Genomic DNA, 22,055 nt, shown 5'->3' on the forward strand with positions numbered 1-22,055 from the left:
ATCGATCTAATATGGTCTCTTATCTCTGGTATTGTGGCAAATTCAAATAATTCAACCATTTTCTTCTCAAAAACCCGATTTAATTCCATTTCACGAACATAACATCTTAAATACCCTGAAATATTCCTTCCATCAAATTGATCAATTTTATTGACCACTGCTTGCAATGCTTTGGTTGCCAAAGCTTCCTTTTAGTCATTACTTTGCTGTTGCTATATCAATAATGAGAAGGCTTGAAACATACTAGCTGTTAGAGACATAGTTCTTAGACCTTTCTAGAGACAAGTTTCTAGAACCTTCTAGAAAGAAGTCTCTAAAAACTTTCAGAAGATTCTTTGAATATTCTCTTGGAATATTCTTCAAAGATTCTCTAAAGATTCCCTTAAAGGCTCTAGAAGATTCTTAGAATATTTTAGTAGATTCTGAGAAGTTATTTGAGAAGCTTCCTAGCTCTTGGGTAGTTGCTCGAGAAGCTTCATAGTTCTTGGGAAGCTTCTTGATGCGCTTCCTTAGAACCATAGGCCAGTAGTATATATAGGAGTCGAGGCTGAAGAGTTCTTCAGTCTCGACAACACATCTCTTAGAGTTCTAGCTCACCTTTCTAGTGTTGTTCTTGTACTCATCTGTTTAATCTAGTTCTGCCACTTCTTCTTGAACTTCTTGTTAGATTTCAAGTCTGTATTTTGTGTCTGTGACAGTTTGTCGAGACTACCTTTATCTTAATATCAGAGCTGAATCCTTCTTGTTTGAGAGCGGATTACCCCTCTTCTTGAAGGTATTCTAGCGCTTTAGGGGTTGCGGATTACCTTCCTCTAAACTGATATTTTTTCAATCACAATATCAGAGCTTAGTTCTTTGAGGCAGAGAGTGGACTACCCCTTTCCTTGGAGATACTTGAGCGTTCTAAGGGTTGCGGATTACCCTCTCTTGGACTGATATTAATTCCTTTTTTTTTGTTTAGCATAGCTAGTAGAAAAGACTGTTAACATCGATTTCAGAGCTTTGCCTTCTTGATAGAGTGCGGATTACCCCTCTTCTCGAAAGCATTGAGGCATTTTTAGAAGTTGCGGATTACCCTCCTCTAAAACTGAAATCATTTAGTGTTTTTTTTTTCTTTTCTCCGAGTAGGTTTTAGTGACAGGTAGTGCTACAATTTTCTCCAAGAGACTTAGCAATTTCTTCTTCTCTCAAAATTTTAATCCATCTATTCTCTAAATATGGAAGTAGAACAGGTCATAGACAGTGCATCTCCACAAGTAGACAATAGAGTGGCAACTCTTACAGATCTTCAAGCTCTTATGAATAGTGTACAAAAGGAGATTGCATTTCTTCGTAATCCAAGTAAAGAACCTCAAATTGATCTAGTGACCGAAGAAGCTAGATGCAAAATTCATAGCCTACAACAAGAGATTATTCAACTGAGAGAAGCAAGACATGTGTCATATACGACCCCTATAGATACTTCAAGGATTAATACGAAAGAACCAAAAGCGAGTATGCCAGACAAGTTTGACGGAACAAGAGCCAACTTCCGAGGTTTTGTGCAACAAGTACGGCTTTACCTACGCCTATACCCTTCTCGTTATCCGAATGGATTTACTCAGGTTGCTTTCATAGGTACTCTTCTATCAGGAAATGCTCGCTCTTGGTTTGCTCCACTATTGGAGAAGGATTCTCCAATATTGTATGACCTAGAGGCCTTCATAGAGAGACTTACTGCTGCGTTTGGAGATAGCGATCGAGAAAGAGTGGCTGAAAGAAAGATACAAAATCTGCGACAAGGATCATGTTCTGCTGCAATCTATGCTGAAGAATTTCAACAGCTTACATGTGATCTTGATTGGAATGATAAGGCGTTCATGACACGATTTCGATATGGACTGAGAGATGATGTCAAGAACTTATTGATCACCATGCCTAAGGCGGATACTTTAGAAGAACTTATATCTCAGGCAATTATTTGTGACAACCGCCTCTTTGAATTACGACAAGAAAGACGATCAGGCTGGAGAAATGATGGAGCATTTGCTACATTTTCAAAAGGTCCAAAGAATCACTCCACAGATCCTGAACCCATGCAAATTGATGCGGTACGTTTCAAATCCCTCACAGTTGAGGAAAGGAAGCGACGGTTTGAACAAAACTTGTGTTTATATTGTGGAGAAGCGGGCCATAAAGCTGTAGATTGTCGGAAGAAACAGAAGCCTCAAACAACAAGACTCAGGAGTACAAGCATGCAGGAAAACAAGGACACCCAGCCACAATAGGGACCGTGCGGCTGAACATCTCAACATCCAAAATTAATCAAGGTCCCTTTCTCTCAGCTCAACCTTCAGATTGTTTTATGGTACCTTTACATCTGGGCATTCAAGAACTACAAGTCGATGCTTTATTAGACTCAGGTGCATCCGCTTGCTTCATAGATGAAGAGTTTGCCAAGCTTCACAATATTTTTCTTGTAAAGAAACTTAAGCCTGTCCATGTAGAAGTCATAGACGGACGACCATTGTCTTTGGGCAATGTTATCCATGAAACTAAACCATTGAAGGTACGTCTTAAAAACCATGAGAGCAATATTGTGTTTAATGTTATCAAGACCCCTTCATGTCCTATCATTTTGGGACTATCTTGGCTTGATAGATATAATCCATTGATAGATTGGAAGTTGCGAAAAGTGACATTTCCAACAAACTCCTTGAAGGTGGAATCTGCCAAGACAATGTCTAGAAACAAATCCTTGTTTATAGGTGCAAGGGCTTTCATGAAGGAAGCCAAGCAAAATACACCTCTTGTCATCTTCGCAACTCCGACTCGAGAAGATGCAACTCCGACTTTGGTTATTCCAAAGCAGTATGAAGAATTCAAAGATGTCTTTGAAAAGAAGAATGCTGATATGCTGCCAGAGCATCGACCCTATGACTGTGCCATTGAATTGCAAGAAGGAGCACAACCACCTTTTGGACCAATCTACAATTTGTCGCAGACGGAGTTGACTGAGTTGCGGAAGTATATTGATGAGAATCTAGCCAAGAACTTCATCCGTCATTCGAAGTCGCCAGCTGGGGCACCAATCTTATTTGTGAAGAAGAAGGATGGCTCACTACGGATGTGCGTGGACTATCGAGGTCTCAACAAGGTGACAAAAAAGAATCGCTACCCACTGCCTTTGATCTCTGGTCTTTTAGAATAACTTGGGCATGCAAGGATCTTTACAAAGATTGACCTAAGCGGAGCTTACAACCTTGTGCGAATCAAGGAAGGAGATGAATGGAAGACAGCTTTCCAAACAAGGTATGGCCATTTTGAATACAATGTCATGCCATTTGGTCTTACTAATGCTCCAGCGATCTTTCAACACATGATGAATGACATCTTTCGAGAACATCTAGACGATTTTGTTGTCATCTATCTAGATGATATTTTGATATTTTCTAAGAACGAGGAAGAACATGAGAAGCACGTTCGTCTGGTACTCAAAAAACTACGGGAGTCAGGACTCTATGCCAAATTGGAGAAGTGCTTATTTCACCAAACTGAGATGGAGTTTTTGGGATTCATCGCGACTATGGAAGGCTTGAAGATGGATCCAAAGAAGGTGGAAGCAATCATGTCTTGGGAAGTTCCGAAGACGGTTAGGGACGTACAATGTTTTCTTGGATTTGCTAACTACTATCGGATCTTCATCAAGAATTATTCTCAAGTTGCTGCCCCCCTCACTTGGTTAACGTGCAAGGACAAGCTCGAATGGGGACCTATCGCAGAAAAAGCATTTCAAGATTTGAAGATGGTATTTACTACAGCTCCAATCTTGGTACATCCGGACTTTACAAAGGCCTTTTATTTGGAGACAGATGCTTCGGATTTTGCTTTGGGAGCTGTACTTTCAGAGATGGGCGTAGATGAGAAGCTCCATCCAGTTGCGTTCTACTCTCGAAAATTCTCTGATGCTGAGATCAACTATGAGATCCACGATATGGAACTCCTTGCTATAGTAGATTCTTTCCAAGAGTGGCGCCACTTTCTTGAAGGAACTGCACATCCAGTGACCGTATATACGGATCACAAGAATTTGGAGTATTTTATGTCGGCTCGGATTTTGAATCGGCGTCAAGCTCGGTGGAGTATGTTGCTATCCAGGTTCGACTTTGTTATTAGTTATCGGCCTGGGAAGCAACAAGGGTTGTCCGATGCATTATCAAAGAGATCATATCTTGCGCCAAAGGCTGGAGATGCAGCATTTGATCAACAGTGCACGACATTGTTGAAGCCAGAGAAATTTCGGCTCAACGCAGCTATTGTACCAATTGATGCTGACTTCCTCGACCAAGTACGGGCCGCAACCATTGAAGATTCTTTAGCCCTTGATATCAAGCAACATGCTAGTGATGATAAATTCAAGATGGAAGGAGTTCTAGTATATTTCGAAGAGTGGTTGTATATCCCAAAAGGGCCAACACGACTCCGAGTTCTTCAATCTCGTCATGACTTTCCAGCTGCGGGACATTTTGGATTCAATAAGACCTTAGAACTTATTTCCCGTGATTTCTGGTGGCCTCAAATGTAGAAGGATGTGAAAGATTTTGTTGTATCTTATGACATTTGTTCAAGATCCAAAAACCCTCGACATCGGCCTTATGGACTTCTACAGCCATTGCCTATTCCGCGCCGACCATGGTCTTCGATTTCCATGGACTTTATTACGGATCTACCACCATCGAATTCATTTGACAGCATTTTTGTTGTCGTAGACCGGCTTACAAAGATGGCGCATTTTGTCCCTTGCAAGAAGACATCGTCAAGCGAAGTCACAACAAGACTCTTTCTTGATAATGTGTATCGATATCATGGTCTATTAGATGATATCGTATCGGATCGAGGAACCCAGTTTGTGTCAAAGTTTTGGAAATCTCTTTTTGAGATATTGAAGGTGGATATCAAGCTTTCTTCGGCATTTCATCCTCAAACGGACGGCCAAACAGAACGGGTGAATCAAGTTTTAGAGCAATATTTATGTTGCACCATTAACTATCAACAAGATGATTGGGCCACATATCTACCGCTAGCCGAATTTGCATATAACAACACCCTTCATGCGTCAACTCAACAAACGCCATTCTTTTCCAATTATGGATACCATCCGAAGCTTGACTTATGGAGTTCGTCAGCGATTAATAATCCGGTAGCTGAAGGATTGGTGAAGGAGCTTTCGCAGCTTCAAACTACATTGAAGCTTCAATTGCAAACTGCCCAAGAATCTTACAAGGCGTCTGCGGACAAATTTCGGAATCAAGCACCTAAATTCACGATTGGAGACAAAGTTTGGCTGCTTCCACGAAATATTAAGACCAAGCGGCCGTGTGACAAATTGGACTATCGGAGATTGGGACCATTTGTTATCCAGAAGCAGATCAATCCTGTAGCGTATCGTCTGGAGTTACCAGCTACTATGAAGGTACATCCTATCTTTCATGTTTCTTTGTTGGAGCCTTATCGAGAATCGTCTTTTCCTGAAAGAGTACAATGTCCACCACCTAACATAGAAATAGAGAACCACGAAGAATACGAGGTGGAAAAGGTCCTAGATTCACGGCAAAGATGGGGTAAATTAGAATACTTTGTGCATTGGAGCGGTTACGATATTAATGAACGAACATGGGAGCCGGCCAAAAATCTCGCGAATGCGCCACAAAAGGTACAGGAGTTTCATCGACGATATCCTGAGAAATCCAAGCCGGTTCGATGATAGCTTCTTACTGAAGCTTGCTCATCCAGAAAACAGAAAAGAGGAGAGAGCACCACCAAAATCCATAGTTGATGTAGTCATTCTCTCCAAGATAGCGTAGAACTTTGTGAGTAGCCCAAGTTTGTTCTTATTGTTTTAGCCTTTGAATATGGATAGCCAAGGTACTACACTTGTCATGTCATCTCAAGCAACTAGCTCACGAAGACGACCGCGAGATGAAGAACCGCTTGCACCACGACGACGTCGAAGGATTCCGAGCAACAGATCGCTGGTGATTGTATTTGGGGTTGAGCCTGCCTACAATGGTCAGCCAGAAGGAGTGTTTGTAGGACATTTTCACAATGAAGACACGGAGGTTCATGCTTGGTCAGAAGTTGAAGGCGTGGGCCACTACCGTTGGCTTCAAGGACCATTGAATCACTTGCCTCATGAACAACAATTGGAGTTCATAGCAGAGGTTATGCGACAGATCTTCATTTTCTTGCGTTGGTATTGACTGACGATAATATTGCTTCTCGAAGACCTCGAAGCTAAAGGAGGAGGTGATGTTAGGGACATAGTCCTTAGACCTTTCTAGAGACAAGTTTCTAGAACCTTCTAGAAAGAAGTTTCTAAAAACTTCCAGAAGATTCCTTGAATATTCTCTTGGAATATTCTTCAAAGATTTCCTAAAGATTCCCTTAAAAGGCTCTAGAAGATTCTTAGAATATTCTAGTAGATTCTAGGAAGTTACTTGAAAAGCTTCCCAACTCTTGGGTAGTTGCTCGAGAAGCTTCATAGTTCTTGGGAAGCTTCTTGATGCGCTTCCTTAGAACCATAGGCCAGTAGTATATATAAGAGTCGAGGCTGAAGAATTCTTCAGTCTCGACAACACATCTCTTGGAGTTCTAGCTCACCTTTCTAGTGTTGTTCTTGTACTCATCTGTTTAATCTAGTTCTGTCACTTCTTCTTGAACTTCTTGTTAGATTTCAAGTCTGTATTTTGTGTCCGTGACACTAGCAATAGACGGATCTATGTGCATACCTTGTCCTTTAGAAGAACCTCCACCAAAATCTCCTCCCAAAGATCCTTCAAAATTTTTATTTTCGTTTTCCATAAAATAAAAATAAAAATAAAATCAAACGAAATCCAATACCTTCCACCTCAAGCTTTCACATCGGGTTCACCACTTATGTCGTATTACGTACTTTCCTACTCGAGAACGCGCCGATTGTCTGGCTGTAGAAGGTAGTATGGAGATTCGCTAATATTCAAGCAGTCTATCGGTTTTTGACTGTTGGAATATAAACAATTGTAAAAATATACCGTAAATCTATACGGATGTCTTTTGACTGCTCGCCAAAGTCCTTTTTGCCCCAACCGGTAGGTCTCTAGACATTACAGAGAATCCCGAACAACCCAATCTGCTAATCTCTGATACTGCTTTATACTTACGACCTTATATCCACTGACTGTCTTGTTAGATTAACCCAAAATTTTTCATTCACTCCACATACTCAATCCTATAGACACCCTTTTAATTCTTCAATCACAGACGTAACTTCAATTTCATACAACAGTCAAGAGTAATCACACCCACTTCATTAAAAATCTCGATTCACCTTTACAACATTGACTTCAGCAACGATTGCTTCAGTCTTCCCAAAACCCTATGAAGAAAAAAAAAACCCCAATTCTGTGTCTTTTTTTCCCGCCCCGAAGCATGAAGCTTGCTCCCCGACCCTTTTCAAACCCTTATTCTCTCCTCTCTTTCAAACCCTAGCCTTTGAATTTCTTCAATTTTTTGTCTTGAATCCAAAATTGGCTCCCGCCGTCAGAGCTTTCTCCTCCATGTTTACCTTTAAGAGATCCTTTTACCAAAAGGACGTTCCTGGAATGGCACAAAGGATGGAACAGCCTGAAACGGAATCGAAACCCTAGTAATCGGGACCACATTGAGTCGCTCGACCAATTTAGGTCTCATATTGGCTAAGAGGCCCGTAGTAAGACGTGGATGTTCCTGTAATTGGACCGCATTGGATTGCTTGACGAAGTCAGGTCTCATATTGGATAAGAGGCCCGTAATAGGACCTGGATTAGATGTCTTGAAATTGGATCTAATTGGCTCTTCAAACCAGGCTCACCGATCGTTGAATTGATCATTTTCCTTTCTGCTGACTCTTGTTATTGGAATCGAACGGAGCATTTCAGTATGCCCCGGCTGACTGTAATGGGATGACTGACCCTGGCCTCTCAGTATTTGCACTGGAATTGGTCGTTGCTCCTAATATTTGAGGTAACTGAACATTATTAAAAGTCCCCTTTCTTTATATTTTCACGGTATACTCGTGTTACAACTCGACATTGAAGATATAAATGCTTCTTTTAGTATAATATTTGTTTGCAACACCACAGAACTTAGGAGTACCTCAATGATAAGCTGTAATATTTTTATTTTTTATTTATTTGAGTATAAAATATCACATTATTATTTTTTAGCCAAAATACTTTCAAAAATATGAGAAATGAATTTGTCATGTTTATTCATTATTAAACATCCAATTTTTGAAAGAAAAACTTCGCCAACAATTTAGACATGTGTTACATATGTTGGCAACTTGTAGTAGAAGTTTTCTATGTGACTCACATTAAAGAAACTTGCCTTGCAAATTAGATATATGTCAAAGGTCTTATAGAATGTTATCACATAGCTATTAATTAGATAACATATATAGAAGCCAAAATAAAGTCTTCTTCACTATTGTCAATTTTTTCTTATTTTTAGTCTTGTTTTAAGAGTCTATAGTCTTCTTGTCTTTAATAAAGCCATTTTAGTTCTAATATATTATTATCTTTTAGTAAATACTTATACTTTTTGAATAATCTAAGAAAATATTGAAGATTTTATTATTTTTAATTCATATCTTTGACATATATATGTTAATATAATATTTTTTTATTATAATATCTGGATTTTTTTGATATATATGCAAATTATTTCATGTTTTTTATGTATGGATTCATTTTTTTCCAAAAATCCATCTAAATTATCTAATGTAATTTTATTTTATTTTAAAAATAATAAAAATTAAAAAAGAATAAATCTACAAACTAAACTTTAAATAATTTATTTTAGATATTTTTATTGAATAACTAAGAAATTGAAGTTTAATAATTTATATTTGATTAATAAATTCACAAAACTTAAATTTAGTATCATAATTTATTTTAATAAAAAATACTCTTAGTTCTTTAATTATTATTATTATTATTATTATTTTATTAATATGAATTACTTAAAATAGTGCAATTATTGAAGAAATTCTTGTCATTTCTACTTCTTTTTGTTTTCTCACTTTTGATGTTGGTTGATTTAATAAAATAAGTTGATGTACTTGAAGTTTTTTGGAATATTCTTTATTTTAAAAAAAAATTCTATTACTATAGGAATGTAATTTTTTATACAAAATAAAAAAGATAAAAAATTATATTATAAAAATAATGATTTAATTTTTAAAAAATTAATTAAAAATATTTGATATATTTTGATGATTTTAAAAAATAATAATTTATTATTTATAAAAATAGATCAAATTTTGATGGTTTTAAAAAAAGATAATTCACTCTTTATAAAAAGAAATCAAATTTTGATGTTATATATCTTAGTCTTGTCTAAGTCTCAAATTTGAATGGCTTTTGTTTAGAAGCTTAAATTAAGATTATATATATATATATATAAAACAAGGATAGCCTTAGCATATATTAACTACCAATCAACCTTGTGGAAGCTTTCCAAGGATGAATAGGCTTGTTGCTTCTAATATAACTTCTTAAATATAAAATAACTATAAAATAAGAGTTACTTGCTATATAATAAATCTAATAGAATTTATAGATTTCACATACATCTAAAATAATTCTTCAAAGTTTCTTGATAAAAATATTATCTATCTAATTTATTTTTTCTATTTATATTTACTTCTATTTAATCAAATAATTAAGGCAATTAGTATACTATAAGAATTTTTTTTAAACAAAAAATCTTGCAATAATCTCTCTTAGATTAATGCCAAGGTTTGTACCTGTAGTGCATGGACTTTCTATCTATGTGAATGTATTTTGAATTTAGCATTTCTTGACTAGAAAATTTTATATATTGAAATTAGAATAGAATATTTGTAATCTTATTCTTTCCTTAAAATATAAAAATAAAATGAAATAGAGCTTTATATCACTCTAGATGTTTTTTTTTTTAAAATAAATATTTAAAGATTTTTTCTTTTTTTTTTTTTTTTTTTTTTTGATATACTATTGAATAGAATTATATTACATAGAATTTTGATCTTAGGTCTTATATTAGAACAAAGAAGCTTATAAAGAAAAAAAAGTTCATACAATTAAATTTAAGAAAAAATAACATAGGACTAAAATTATAAATTTAGTATTTAAATAAAAGTTTATAAATAAAAATATACTAAAAAAATTAATATAAAGTAGCTTAAACAAGTATAGAAAGATATTATAAAAAGAAAGAAAAAAAAACCATATTTAGAAGCTATTTCTATCAAATCAAATGAACTGTTTTTAAATAGTAAGAAATATAATAGATAAAAAAGATGACATATCTATCTTAGCAGTTTAATTATGTCTACACATGATAAAGATTGGTGAGATAGAAAAGTTGCATAATTTTTTTCACTAATTTGATCTTCCTATATCTGCTCTATAGTAAGGATATTATCATATAAGATGGATTATTATTTTTTTCTTTTTATATTTTCTGCAACTCATTTATTTTAGAAAATTATATTAAAAAAATAAAGAATAGGTGATTAATTATTGTTAAAAAAATTATTCAAAATTCAAATAACATTATATGATATAGTCTAAGTAATTTATTATATATATATATATATATATATATATATATAAAGTATCATGAAAGTAATTCTTTTTTGTGAAATCTCATACTTTTAAAAATAATCTCTTATAATTTAAGACTAGAATTAATAACATTATCATTAAATTTTTTAACAAAACTATCTTTAGAGTTGATCTTTAAACAAATACCATAATAACAAATTTACTTCATGCACCAATTTTTATAATTATATTGTATTATTTTGATGGATTATATTTTTCTTTGGACTACTCTCATCATACTTAAAATACCAACGTATTTGAGTATGTTGAAATTTTTTGAACCTTCCCAAATTCTTCATTTGACAAAGATCAATTTCAAATATTTATCCTCCTAAATACCCAATCTAAGGTTGATTTTTGAGTGGACATTACTAACTGGTTGGTGTTTAAGCCAAACATGATAGGAACTTATGGATTGATATGTTTGATGTAAAATTACACTATTCACACTACAAGATCTTGTATGAGATATTCACAACAATAGAGTTGTATGTTAAGAATATTATACATTAATACACTAGTGGAATGTTAAATAGACTCATGCTTTTACTAAACAGATTCACTCTTGATTTTATTGGTCACAACTCAAATAGGAGGGAAATGAATCGAGAGGTCATTATTTTTTTTCATGATGGGTGGATCCATTTAATAAAAACTTGGGTCTATTTAACATTCCTCATACATTTATACATTACATTAAGAACAAAATATGGTGACAATATGATGAGTTTTTTCCTCATCACCTTTCGATATGCAAATCTCTTGCATGCCACGCTCTAAAGACACTTTGTCGGAAATTCAGCGATTCCACTTGCATTCGTAGCTTGTGAGGCAGTTCACTTTAGGTTTCTTCTAGCTCTTGATCAACCCGAAACTAATTAAGAATTGCTGCTCCACATCGATGCCTCCCTGTTTTGTTCTTGCAGAAATGTTTGTAGGTCCTTTCTAACGCACCACACTCGTACTGCTAATGCGCAGATCGAGCTCGTCGGAGCAGCATCGTTAAAGCTGTGGAGATTGCACAACGGGATCGCTTAGCGTAAAACTCCTACGGACTGGAAAAGCAAAATGTTAGAGATCTCAGATTAATGTCTCGAGTATTTTTGTCAATCCACACTGTCAACAATTTTGCATAAGTGGGCGATTATTTGTGCGAGAGAATCACAAGCTGTAGCATGGTTCTCCTTTGCTCCCCTGGGGTGGCACTTGACGAGCCAATTTCTTTGGAGTGCTTGAGCTTCCGTGGAAGCTTTAACACCGAGTCAATTCGCTATGTTTCGTTATGACGAGATTGACGAGCTGTGAACGCAGTGCAAGTTCATCCTTCTGCTCTGCAAGTGAACGCCACAGTGCTGCTTCATCAGTCTGGCTAGGTCTTCCGTTACCATAGGCATGCAGGAACTCGAATACGGCATTCGATTGGTGTAAAGACATTCCGAATGTGCAGTGGTCAGAATTATCTCTCGCCCTGCTTGGAGGCTTCATTCGTGCTATGACGAAATACAATTGAGCGGGACGTAGAGGGACCTCTTACAATTCTGATGGCCGAGTACGGGAAGTTAGGGTCGCCGTTTCGTATCAGGGGAGCTTGTCGATTTAGGAGTCAGGGAAAAGTCCGACGGCGACAGTGCTGAAATTATAATAATGCTGATGATTACTGAACGGTGTGATCCAAAGGAAACGACGAAAGAGTGATTGAGTGATGAGCAAATGCTGACAGCTTGGAATATTGGAACATGTGATAAGATTTCAAGACCTCAGTGTGAAGAGGAGCTTGGGAGGAGGTGTGAGTGCAGTCGATGTCGTCGTCGCAGCGAATTGTACGAGGAGAATGAAAGAGGAGGGTAGCTGTTCGAGTGAGAGTCATGGAGCCAGAGGTCTTGGCCAATGCGGGAAGTCTCCTGCTGTCTTCGTGTATGGTGCGCGTCTCTCTATCTCCCTCTCGTTTGTTTGTTTTGAGGATCATTTAAAGCTCGATCACAAATGCTAACATTCAGAAGCAAAATATATGCTTGAGAGATCGAATTTCAAGAAGCCATCTTTAGTACTATCAGTGCATCATCACAGGATCTTTCAAACTAACAGCAAACAAGCTGCACAAACTGTAGATGTCTAGAATGATTACTACGTAAATTCCCTTTGTCTATGCCTGAATCTTCTGATAATCTCCAAATTTAATCTCCTGCTCACGCCAGATTTGCATGCCTTCAATGATCCGCAACATGTTTCAGCATGAGTTGGGACATGAATTGTTTTGTCACAATGAATGGTTTAGCCATTAAGTTTTGGTTTGTTTCTATTGTTTTCAATTCTTCAAACATTTTTTTTGCTTCTTCTTTGCCCTTAACTGATAATTTTATTTAGATTTTTAAAAATAATAAGTATATGCTATTCATATTGTGACAACTAATTTTCGATGGACCGTTGTGAAACTTAATTTTGAAGATGTAAGATTTAAATTTTGTAACCAAATTATTTTATAACGCAAACATTCCTTCTTTTCTATTAAAAATTCTGTACCATTTTTACAGTATAAGTATGGTCTATATTGGAATAATTATTCAGAGTGTTTTTATTTGGCACTGAAGGTTGAAATCCACGTATTTTGTATCAGTTCAAACTTGCAAAGATTAGTTGTGTTTTGATTTTTTTATGCTGCAGTGAAACACAGGGTATACTTGTTCTTTGAATACTGATTACTAACACACAAATACACTACAAATGTGAAACCAGGAAAAATTGTAAAGTATATAAGTTTTTACCACAAACCTGGAAGGTATGATTGAAACTGATTCAAATCAAGATGATCATTATTTTGATTCAATATAATTTATTTTGAACTACTTTACAAAGTTCTATATTTGGGGTTTTATCTCTCGTGTCCTTCCATTGCGGAATGCATCCTCTACAAGCTCTCGTATATAACGACGTTACAACCTCCACATGTGTGGAGTTAGCGGCAGTTGGAACATTGCTTTCTGTACAAATGGGCGAGACAATTTCAATTAGTGAAGTTGAGTGAGATCGAAAATTGGAGAATGAAAGAAGCGTGAGGGTGGATCGGTACTACTAGAGAAAGAGATAGAAGTCGCAGTTTGGAGCTTGAATTATGGACGTGTCAGGTACGTGCTGGAGGGGATTTGAAGACTCGGCACGATTGGTGCATTCTTCTCTGGGCTTTGAATACGACTTTCATCTGTTGCTTGTTGTTTGCTGACGTTGCCATGAACGCTTCGAGAATCTTCAAAGAGATGTGGGTTTCGAATTGTTGAATGCATGCAGCTCGAATCTCACGTGAGAATAGTTTTCTGTTCTTCGAGGATACCTCAAGGACAGCGGTTATTTGGATAGGTCCCAATAGAATCGCTGACGGAAGATTCAGTGTTGGTGACACTACCGCCAGAATCTGCAAAACCAACCAAAGAACTGAAGGTACTTCAGAACTCGGTCGATTTCTTTGTCATAATCGTAAGGTCAACGAACAAATGCTGCACAAACAGTCAAAAGACAAGCTTCAAATTGAATGCACAACACACATGGTTCACGATGTAATCAAACCCATCTGTTCTCAGTTTGCGAGTTTCCTGGTTAATTACTCCGCAATGTGCTCCCTTCAAACGTTCTTCGCTGCATCAAAAAGGCTGCATGGGCAAGGAAATAAAGACGACAGCATTTTACAGCCGCCTAAAACGTGGGCAACTGCATTAAAGACAAGTAGAACCGGAGATTGCGACCTCTTTGCTGTCTACTTGCCGTGCCATACACTCAAGGAATTCACTTGCTCAAGGAATCGTGTGTTACGTCCAAATGGGGAAGAATCCTAAAGGGAAATCTATCATCCCAGAAGCCACACACCACAGATTTCAATGCTTCGTCACGGAATTATAAACAATCCAAAGCTCATTCATGCTACACAATGAGAATATACTGCAATCGAAACTCTTTTCACTCAGCATAATCTTTGTAGAAACCTTCAGAAACGAAGCTGCTTCTAGAACTTTCAAGTCAAATGACTCGCTATTCAAAGCCAGAAAAATATGATTTACATATGATTACATGTCCTAAATTTATTCCAAGAGTCATTTTTGTAACAAGGTTAAAGAATTGCTTTCCGAAATTGTGGTTTTCGTTGTAAAGATCTCTCAAAATACCTCATTTCCAACGCTAATCCAAGTCCCTGACCTCGCCATTAACGCTATATTCAATGGTAGGATCCACCCAACTGAATTAGGGCCAAACTTATGGCGAGCTGGAAACAGATCAAAAATTTGTTTCAATGAAGGGAGATTTGAGGCGATGAAGCATGAGATCGATCTTCAATATGTGTACAATATTCTAGAGGCCCTTCTATTCATCCACACCAGTTGAAGGGCTTGAAAATCTTGCTGCGACGGATTCGTCATTCCTTATCTGGGCGCCACATGCATCACTGTGCCGCTGCAGAGTTCGCTGGTGTCGGCGTTATCAGGGTAGTTCTTTGTGTAATTGCGCGGTTGAATAAGTGCGTCACTGGAAGCAGAAGATGGCGTGTCCTTGGAATATCCCTCTGGAAGCATGTCCGCGAATCGCCGCCCAATTTCTTCCAAGTCCCGCACCACCTCAGACATGGTGGGTCGGTCCTCAGGCAAGTTGCTGCAACAGCTCACAGCTAAGCGCATGAACGCCTCCAACGCCTCCGCTGGATAATTGGCTATATATGGGTCCACCATAGACAACATTTGCCCCGCCACCATCCTTGAGTGCGTCTGGAGATTAATCCAGCCCACGAATTCCAATAAGCATCAATACCAAATCCTCAAGGAAAATGGTAGTACAACATGAATGCAACAAAGAGGGGAGTAAGGCTTCAGGAATTCAGGTTTACCTCGCGGACAATGTTCTTTCCCTTGGAGATGGCGTGCAAGCCGGTGATGAGCTCAAGCAGCACCACTCCAAAGCTGTAGACGTCGCTCTTGTCAGTCAGTTTGTGCGTCAAAAAATACTCAGGATCCATATAACCTGGAGTACCTTTCACAACCGTGGAGACATGGCCAGGAGTGGTACCCTCAAAATCCGGCACAGGCGCCAGTCGAGAAAGTCCGAAGTCGGCCACTTTAGCAACCTTGCGGCTATCCAACAATATGTTACTGGCCTTGATGTCTCGATGGTAAATCGGGGGATTCGCTTCAGTGTGCAAGTAAAGAATTCCTCGCGCAGAGCCCAGCGCGATTCGTAAGCGCGTTGGGAAATCCATCGGTGTGCCTGCCAACGCCGCGGTGCATTGACAAAATATGATTAATCGAATCAGACCTTAACCTGCAGTCGGTGCATCCCGGAAGCTGAACAAATAAACCGAGTTCAACACAAGATGATTGCAGAGGAGTACTTACAAGACAAATGATCCCGAAGAGTGCCACCGGACATATATTCGTAGACCAACATCTGCTCGCCTTCATCGTCACAGTAGCCCACAAGGATCACTAGGTTCCGATGATGTACACGAGATAGAAGCTCGATCTCCGTGTAAAACTCGTGCGCGCCTTGCAGGGAGCCCTGCTCAGCACGCTTGATAGCCACTCGTTGTTTTCCATCTTTCAAGTCGCCCACGTACACCTTGCCATAGCCGCCCTGCCCGATTTGGTTCTCGTCACTGAAGTTATTTGTTGCTTGAGATAGCTCCTCAAAAGAAAAGGCAGTAACTCCAGCAACTTTCAAATCTGGATTCCTCTTCATTCTATTCACTGTCACAAGGATTCACGATGCCACACAACCGTTAGAAGTACATTGATCAATGTTCCTAACAGACGAATTAAAACTCGCAGATTAAGATGATGAACTAAACGATATTCGCAATAAAAACATCATGCAATACGGCATTGAAAGTTTCTTACAGCGTTCAAGCTGAGCCATGAGGGCAGGTGAAGGTTGACGTTTCCGATGGACCATGTACAATATCAGGCCAGTTACCAGCATTGCGAGCACAGAAGCTCCTACTACGATGCCAGCTATGGCCCCAGCTGACAAGCGTTTCTTCGATGCCCCATCAGCTACATTCAACACCACAACAACTCTGTTCAACCACTCGAACTGCAATCACCAATCTATATTACAGAAAAATTTACACATGTTCAACAGCGTTTTCTACACTCATCAAGGACTAGATTTAGCAGTACATTAATCATAATCAGAACAGAAAAGATAGTTACTCGGAAGAGTTCGAGGGTCGAATGAAAGAAGCTCGTAGGGCCCAAACACTTCACTGTCCGGAATTCTCCACTGAGAGAAGGTAGTATACAGCCTATCAAATTCCGACTGGTTGAAGGAGTTGCTGTTTTCGGGGTAAAGTAGGATGGTCATGAGCAGACGAGGGCCATGTTGCCACATATAGTTCTTTAGAACTACTTGATTCTGGGTAAGGTTCAATCCACTTGAGAGGTAATCCACAAACTGCTTATCAAGCCGATCAAAGGTAGAGAAGCCAGGACTCTTTAGACGGTAGCCGACAGTAATGAAATCGCACGTTTGGCATAAGTTGGGTGGAGTCTCCATTGTCACAGTAGAATCGTAAGGAACAATAAACGGGTCGTTGTTGGGTATACAAAGAGGGTTTGTGAGGTCCTGATTTGGACCACAAATAGCTGGATTCCCTGCAAATCTGACAAAGGGCATTCACGAATTTCACTCGCTAGATAGCATCCATGCTCATGATTCAGGGTTTGAGGCCTATGGACGCGTACACGACAGACTACAAAATACGATTATCTCCAAAAATTACTTGTCAACCACTCACCGGATAACAGTGTTGGTATTGCTTGCCAAAGCTGCCAAGGATGAACTGAAGTTCATAAGCTGGTTGTTTTGCAGGTCGCTGCACATCAGGAATGTGTTCTTCACGAGTTAGCTCAATGATGCAGAGAAAACCACATTAATCTACAGAGGATATGGTTCAAAGACCTACCAGCACTTCGCAGTCCCAGCCCACACAAGAGTACGCATAAACATCATAACATTAAGATGGCAATCGTCTCTTACATGACTTTGCTTCCTGTTTTACCCTGGAAAGCTCTTCCCGTTCCTAAATTACTAGGAACTACGCCACCGATTGTGTTGTTCCTCAACGTCCTGATGATGCAAACAGCTACTAAGTTAGATAAAGTAAGGCTTGAATTCGCAGCATAAATTCTTTTCATTTCTCATGTCTAATCTGGAGCAGAGGCATCTACAGCTGAACATAGTTGCAAAACGACAGTAACTAAAACTGGAGCGTGAGATCTTACAGATACTCCAGCATCTGCAGAGTGCCAATCGACTCAGGAATCTGTCCACTCAACTGATTGTACGAAAAATCTCTGCACATACAACCAGATTTTGAAGACTTGATCATTTAACTGCTGACAAGGAGCAGCTTACTATAAATTGCCATTGAAGCACTCACTTTCATGCCCACGAAAACTCCGCCTGTCCGATTCATTTTTTGCTATTCAAGGTTAGAGTGTATAAGTGAGATAATAACTAGTTTGTGGAACACTGAGGTTACTCACATTGATGTGAGATTCGTAGGAAACGCGCTTGCGTTGGGAATGTTACCCGTCAGAGTGTTGTGGCTCAAGTCCAATACCTCCAATTTCTGAAGGCCGCCCACATCTGGAATGGTCCCCATCAACCCACAGTTTCGCATGCTCCTACATCAACAGCAGTCATTTCAACTGGGAACCAACTCATTCTAGTCCTAATTACTCGAAAATGTGCTGTATTTCTACTTGGTTCTATTACGTATTTCTTCCATGAGACTGACAAAATGCTTGAGCAGAGAAGCAACGAAGTCCTGAGATGATCCGACTGAAATTAGATCAAGCTTGCGCATAATTGTACTATTCTGGGTTTTGAGCTGAGAGCGCACATACAATTTCAATAGTGTGGAGATGTTGCCCCAGGTTGTAGGAATTGTAGCATTAGACGCGAACTTGTTGTTATCGAGCTGTCTGCATTCAATCGACATCATGCATGGTTATCCTAAATCACTAAGATAACACCATCTATTTTACAGAGCTCCCAGAACATGATGGTAAACAACCCTTCCCCACGACACGAAGCCAAAATGTCATTGCGGCATTGTATTTGTTTTGAAAGACCGCTTCAACGTCACACTTACATGACAAGAAGGCTTGGCGCATTTGCAATTTCGGGTGGCAAATATCCATTCAGGTTATTGTTGTCGACCAATCTGCAGAGGCACACATTTGTGTGTGGTATCCACAAGTATGTAAAATTTGCTGAAATAGACCAAACAAGTATCCACAAAAACATCCTGTATATTAGTAACTTGCAAGTTTGAGGAGCCGACTTGTAGATAATCTTACATGTGAACCAGATTGGGTAGCGTACCCAGCTCTCTCGGAAGGCTACCATTGAGCGAGTTGTTGTTCATGTGCCTATAATTCCACCCGCCATCACATCAACATAGTGAGGATCTTAAAATAATGGTCATCGCTGGACGAACAGTAATTTAGTTTGGTGATCATGTCGTCAAAATACTGGTTGTAGAATCGTCTGGTGTTAGGTGGACGTGGTAGGAGGATTAGTCCATGAAATTCATCGAAATTGTGAGATAGATACTCACAAGTGTTGAATTGATGTCAACCCAGCAAACTCCGGTGGAATAGGTCCGGAGATTTGGTTCTCGTCGATCTGAATTCTGTTCAGGCCGGACAAGCTGCCGAGTTCAGGAGGAAGAATTCCAGTGAAACGGTTTCCATTGAGTAGCCTAGAGCGACAAATGATGATCAGGGTTAGCTCACAAGCATGCGTAGCGGAGTCTTCGGAACGGCACATTATATTTGTACTTATCACGAAATAAAGGGACCTAGGCTGGACTCGCAGTGAGAAAACCATGATTGCAAGCTCAAGAAAGAGTTGTGTCACGGCCGAAATCCTTACAAAAGATACAGATTCGTCAATTTTCCGAATGTAGAAGGTATGCTCCCAGTCATGTGGTTCCACATCACATCCCTGCCAAAGCATTGCAAAATTTCAACAAAACATATAGAATCTGGAACTCGAATTCGATATGTTACTTGATACCCCTCAAAATAACATCCAAAAAGAGAATTGAACCAGTTGATCCACTTACAGATACTGAAGCTGAGTTAGGTTTCCTAGTTCCGGCGCAAAAGTACCCCCAAGGTTATGCATGAAAAGCCGCCTTAAAACACACACACATGCAACACTGATTAGACTTATACTCAAAAAGTTCTACATGAAATAAGCATGGTTCCAATACATGACTGGATTTATGCAGTTGATTCTAGACTAGTAATGAAGCAAAACCTGGGAAGGAGACGAAGAAACCTACAGTTCCGTCACAAATGTGACATTGCTCGGTCCTTGAGGAGGAGAGCAAATCACCCCTTCCCACATGTCTTCGCAGGGATGGTTTCCTTGCCAATTTCTAAGGGCACCATCAGGGTCTTCCAGAGTTCTGTAAAATGCTTGGAGTGCCCGAGCTGCACAGTCAATAACGCAGTTCGTGACCACAATCATCCTTGGAGAGACAGGATTGGAAAGCTTAAGTCGCTTGTAAAAGATTGTGAAGGGTTTGCGGGAACAGAGGCTGTTCGTAAAATGGAAGCTTACCATCCACTGGATTTGTGATGGCTTCTGTTTGAATAAGCAGATGGAAAACAAGCACAAGCCCCAAAGTACCGACTCTCCAAAAACACGCCATGGATGTCGTCCTCAGGTCGTCCTCTGTTCACGCGCTCCTAAAAGACCACAGAATTTTCAACTACTTCAGATTTCTCGTCAAGACTGCTCGAACCCTTGCGATTACAACAGCATCCCCGGAACCGCCTGTTTTGGTGACATAGAAAAGTCTACGGGTCGGCACGGAGCAAAGAGTATTCCCAGTTTCTTTGATCTGATGGGGTTTACTTCTACAAAATCCTACAGCTACGGGAAGTTCACCGTTGCTTGAGACGGCAGTTTCACTTCCAGATATTCTTGAAATCACGTGGACAAGCAGCTGCGTAATAGTTCACATGCATCATCACAAGGAAATTCGTTAGCAGTGCTAGACGCCTGCTAATTCATGGCGAGGATCGCATGATCAAGAGGCAACGCCTACCCCTGAGCACAGTACATCGGCGTAGTCATGAGCTCTGTCTACGAAATCTGCCGCACCATGAAATTTCTAGTTCTATGTCGTTGAAAGTCAAATTCTCATCCCTAGTTAGCAACGACTAACTAAACGGACGGACTTACTGCACCGCTGCAGACAGAAACTCGGAAACAGACCTGCACGGCAATTCGTTCGAGCACCGCAATTCGTTCGAGCTCGCTCAGACTGCAACCCTAGCGTAATGAATGAAGAGCCGCAAGATCAAAACCCAAGCCACAGGACCGAAGTCTGTTTTCCTAACAACCGAAAAATTGTGGTATATTCAGCACACCGGAAACTCAGCTGCACGCATGTCCAGCAACAAACAGTACTTAACGACTTTGCTCCCCGTTAAGGCAACAACAGTCACCAATAGCAATGAATCACCGCAGTTCATCTTGACGATTAAAAACCGATGATATCCTAGGCTGCGCAGCGATCCACGCAGCTTCGGGATGCGATGATGCTGTCACCCATCGATTGATGAATTCGGCTCATGCGTAACACATCAAACGATGAAGATCGGTCAGCATCAACAGCAACAATTTGAGCTTTTCATAGTACTTTCGACCCCGGACGCAGAAAGCCGAATCTAAAGCAGATTATAATACTCAGCCTGCCGCGTCAACAATCACGCATCGACGACCAAACTGCAGTTTCAACGCAGGGGCCTGATATTTTCTACCACGCACCCAGATTGCAGGTTTCACTCGTATAATCCAGACAGCCCTCACCAGGGGTAGAAAATCGATAATCCCAAGCACGAAAAACAAAAGATAATGAGCAGGTATTTCTCATTCCCTTGACTTATATATGTTTTTCTATGTGTGCAAAAAATTCCTTCAAACCTTGTAACATCAGACCATCTACGTGGGTTTCTCAACTAGACCCCAGCATGACGATCCGTCGCGGCCCATTTCTAGTCACAGCATGTTAGTATTACTGCTTCTGATCCATGGAACGAAATTATGTAGATCCTTGGATTTATAGAGTTCGGAGCACTGGTGCCGAAGATAAAATGGTTCAGGTCGTGGCAACCGATCCTGCTTCAGCGGTACCAAACAGGACATAATTGTCGGAGATTTACAGAATCTATGGTGAATGCGCCGTGAGATGTGTTTGATGCTGTCGAAAGATCAGCTTGAGCTTGGACCACAAGCTTCGGCATCACCATTTGGGTCCGAAGTTTTAGAGGTCGTTCAGTTCCGGAATGGCGGTAACATGTAACATGCCTCATGCTTTTGTGTATATGTCTATCTATCTATCTATCTACT

At 39.4% G+C, this 22,055-nt stretch overlaps 1 protein-coding gene and 1 long non-coding RNA gene across 5 annotated transcripts; one reads left to right on the plus strand and one right to left on the minus strand.

The window, feature by feature from the left end:
* Positions 1 to 12,340: 12,340 nt before the first annotated feature.
* On the plus strand, positions 12,341 to 14,357 carry LOC141046113 (uncharacterized). Of its 2 annotated transcripts, XR_016505998.1 has the most exons (5): positions 12,341 to 12,565; positions 13,380 to 13,422; positions 13,604 to 13,768; positions 13,978 to 14,078; positions 14,219 to 14,357. It is a non-coding gene; the product is annotated as an uncharacterized LOC141046113 (long non-coding RNA). The 2 variants fall into 2 exon arrangements; XR_016506000.1 differs by lacking the exons at positions 13,978 to 14,078; positions 14,219 to 14,357 and having other exon boundaries at positions 13,604 to 13,782.
* Positions 14,358 to 14,603: 246 nt separating this feature from the next.
* Positions 14,604 to 21,260, minus strand: LOC112285798 (putative LRR receptor-like serine/threonine-protein kinase At1g06840). Of its 3 annotated transcripts, XM_024526993.3 has the most exons (19): positions 20,919 to 21,260; positions 20,589 to 20,646; positions 20,259 to 20,386; positions 19,978 to 20,128; positions 19,756 to 19,827; positions 19,563 to 19,634; positions 19,246 to 19,389; positions 18,986 to 19,057; positions 18,778 to 18,849; positions 18,530 to 18,607; positions 18,167 to 18,307; positions 17,903 to 17,974; positions 17,658 to 17,747; positions 17,416 to 17,493; positions 16,832 to 17,280; positions 16,517 to 16,672; positions 16,016 to 16,366; positions 15,511 to 15,887; positions 14,604 to 15,391 (listed from the first exon to the last, which is right to left on the minus strand). In XM_024526993.3, exons 3-19 carry the CDS (start codon positions 20,347 to 20,349, stop codon positions 15,053 to 15,055), a joined length of 2,805 nt encoding a protein of 934 aa, XP_024382761.1. In that variant the 5' UTR covers positions 20,350 to 20,386; positions 20,589 to 20,646; positions 20,919 to 21,260; the 3' UTR covers positions 14,604 to 15,052. The 3 variants fall into 3 exon arrangements, with proteins under 3 accessions (XP_024382761.1, XP_024382751.1, XP_073394384.1); XM_024526983.3 differs by lacking the exon at positions 20,589 to 20,646 and having other exon boundaries at positions 20,919 to 21,112; XM_073538283.2 differs by lacking the exon at positions 20,919 to 21,260 and having other exon boundaries at positions 20,589 to 20,705.
* Positions 21,261 to 22,055: the final 795 nt, after the last annotated feature.

Source organism: Physcomitrium patens, chromosome 1 (genome assembly GCF_059467195.1).
Source record: "Physcomitrium patens ecotype Gransden chromosome 1, ASM5946719v1, whole genome shotgun sequence".
NCBI classification, from domain to species: domain Eukaryota; kingdom Viridiplantae; phylum Streptophyta; class Bryopsida; order Funariales; family Funariaceae; genus Physcomitrium; species Physcomitrium patens.

Bases quoted from the DNA above. Each gene is read 5' to 3' on its own strand.
- LOC112285798 (XM_024526993.3), bottom strand. From the start codon at position 20,349: ATGGCGTGTTTTTGGAGAGTCGGTACTTTGGGGCTTGTGCTTGTTTTC. The intron at 19,058-19,245 runs GTGAGTATCTAT...GTGGAATTATAG, and splicing joins TTGACATCAATTCAACACTT to GCACATGAACAACAACTCGC. The intron at 18,850-18,985 runs GTAAGATTATCT...GTGCCTCTGCAG, and splicing joins CTACCCAATCTGGTTCACAT to ATTGGTCGACAACAATAACC.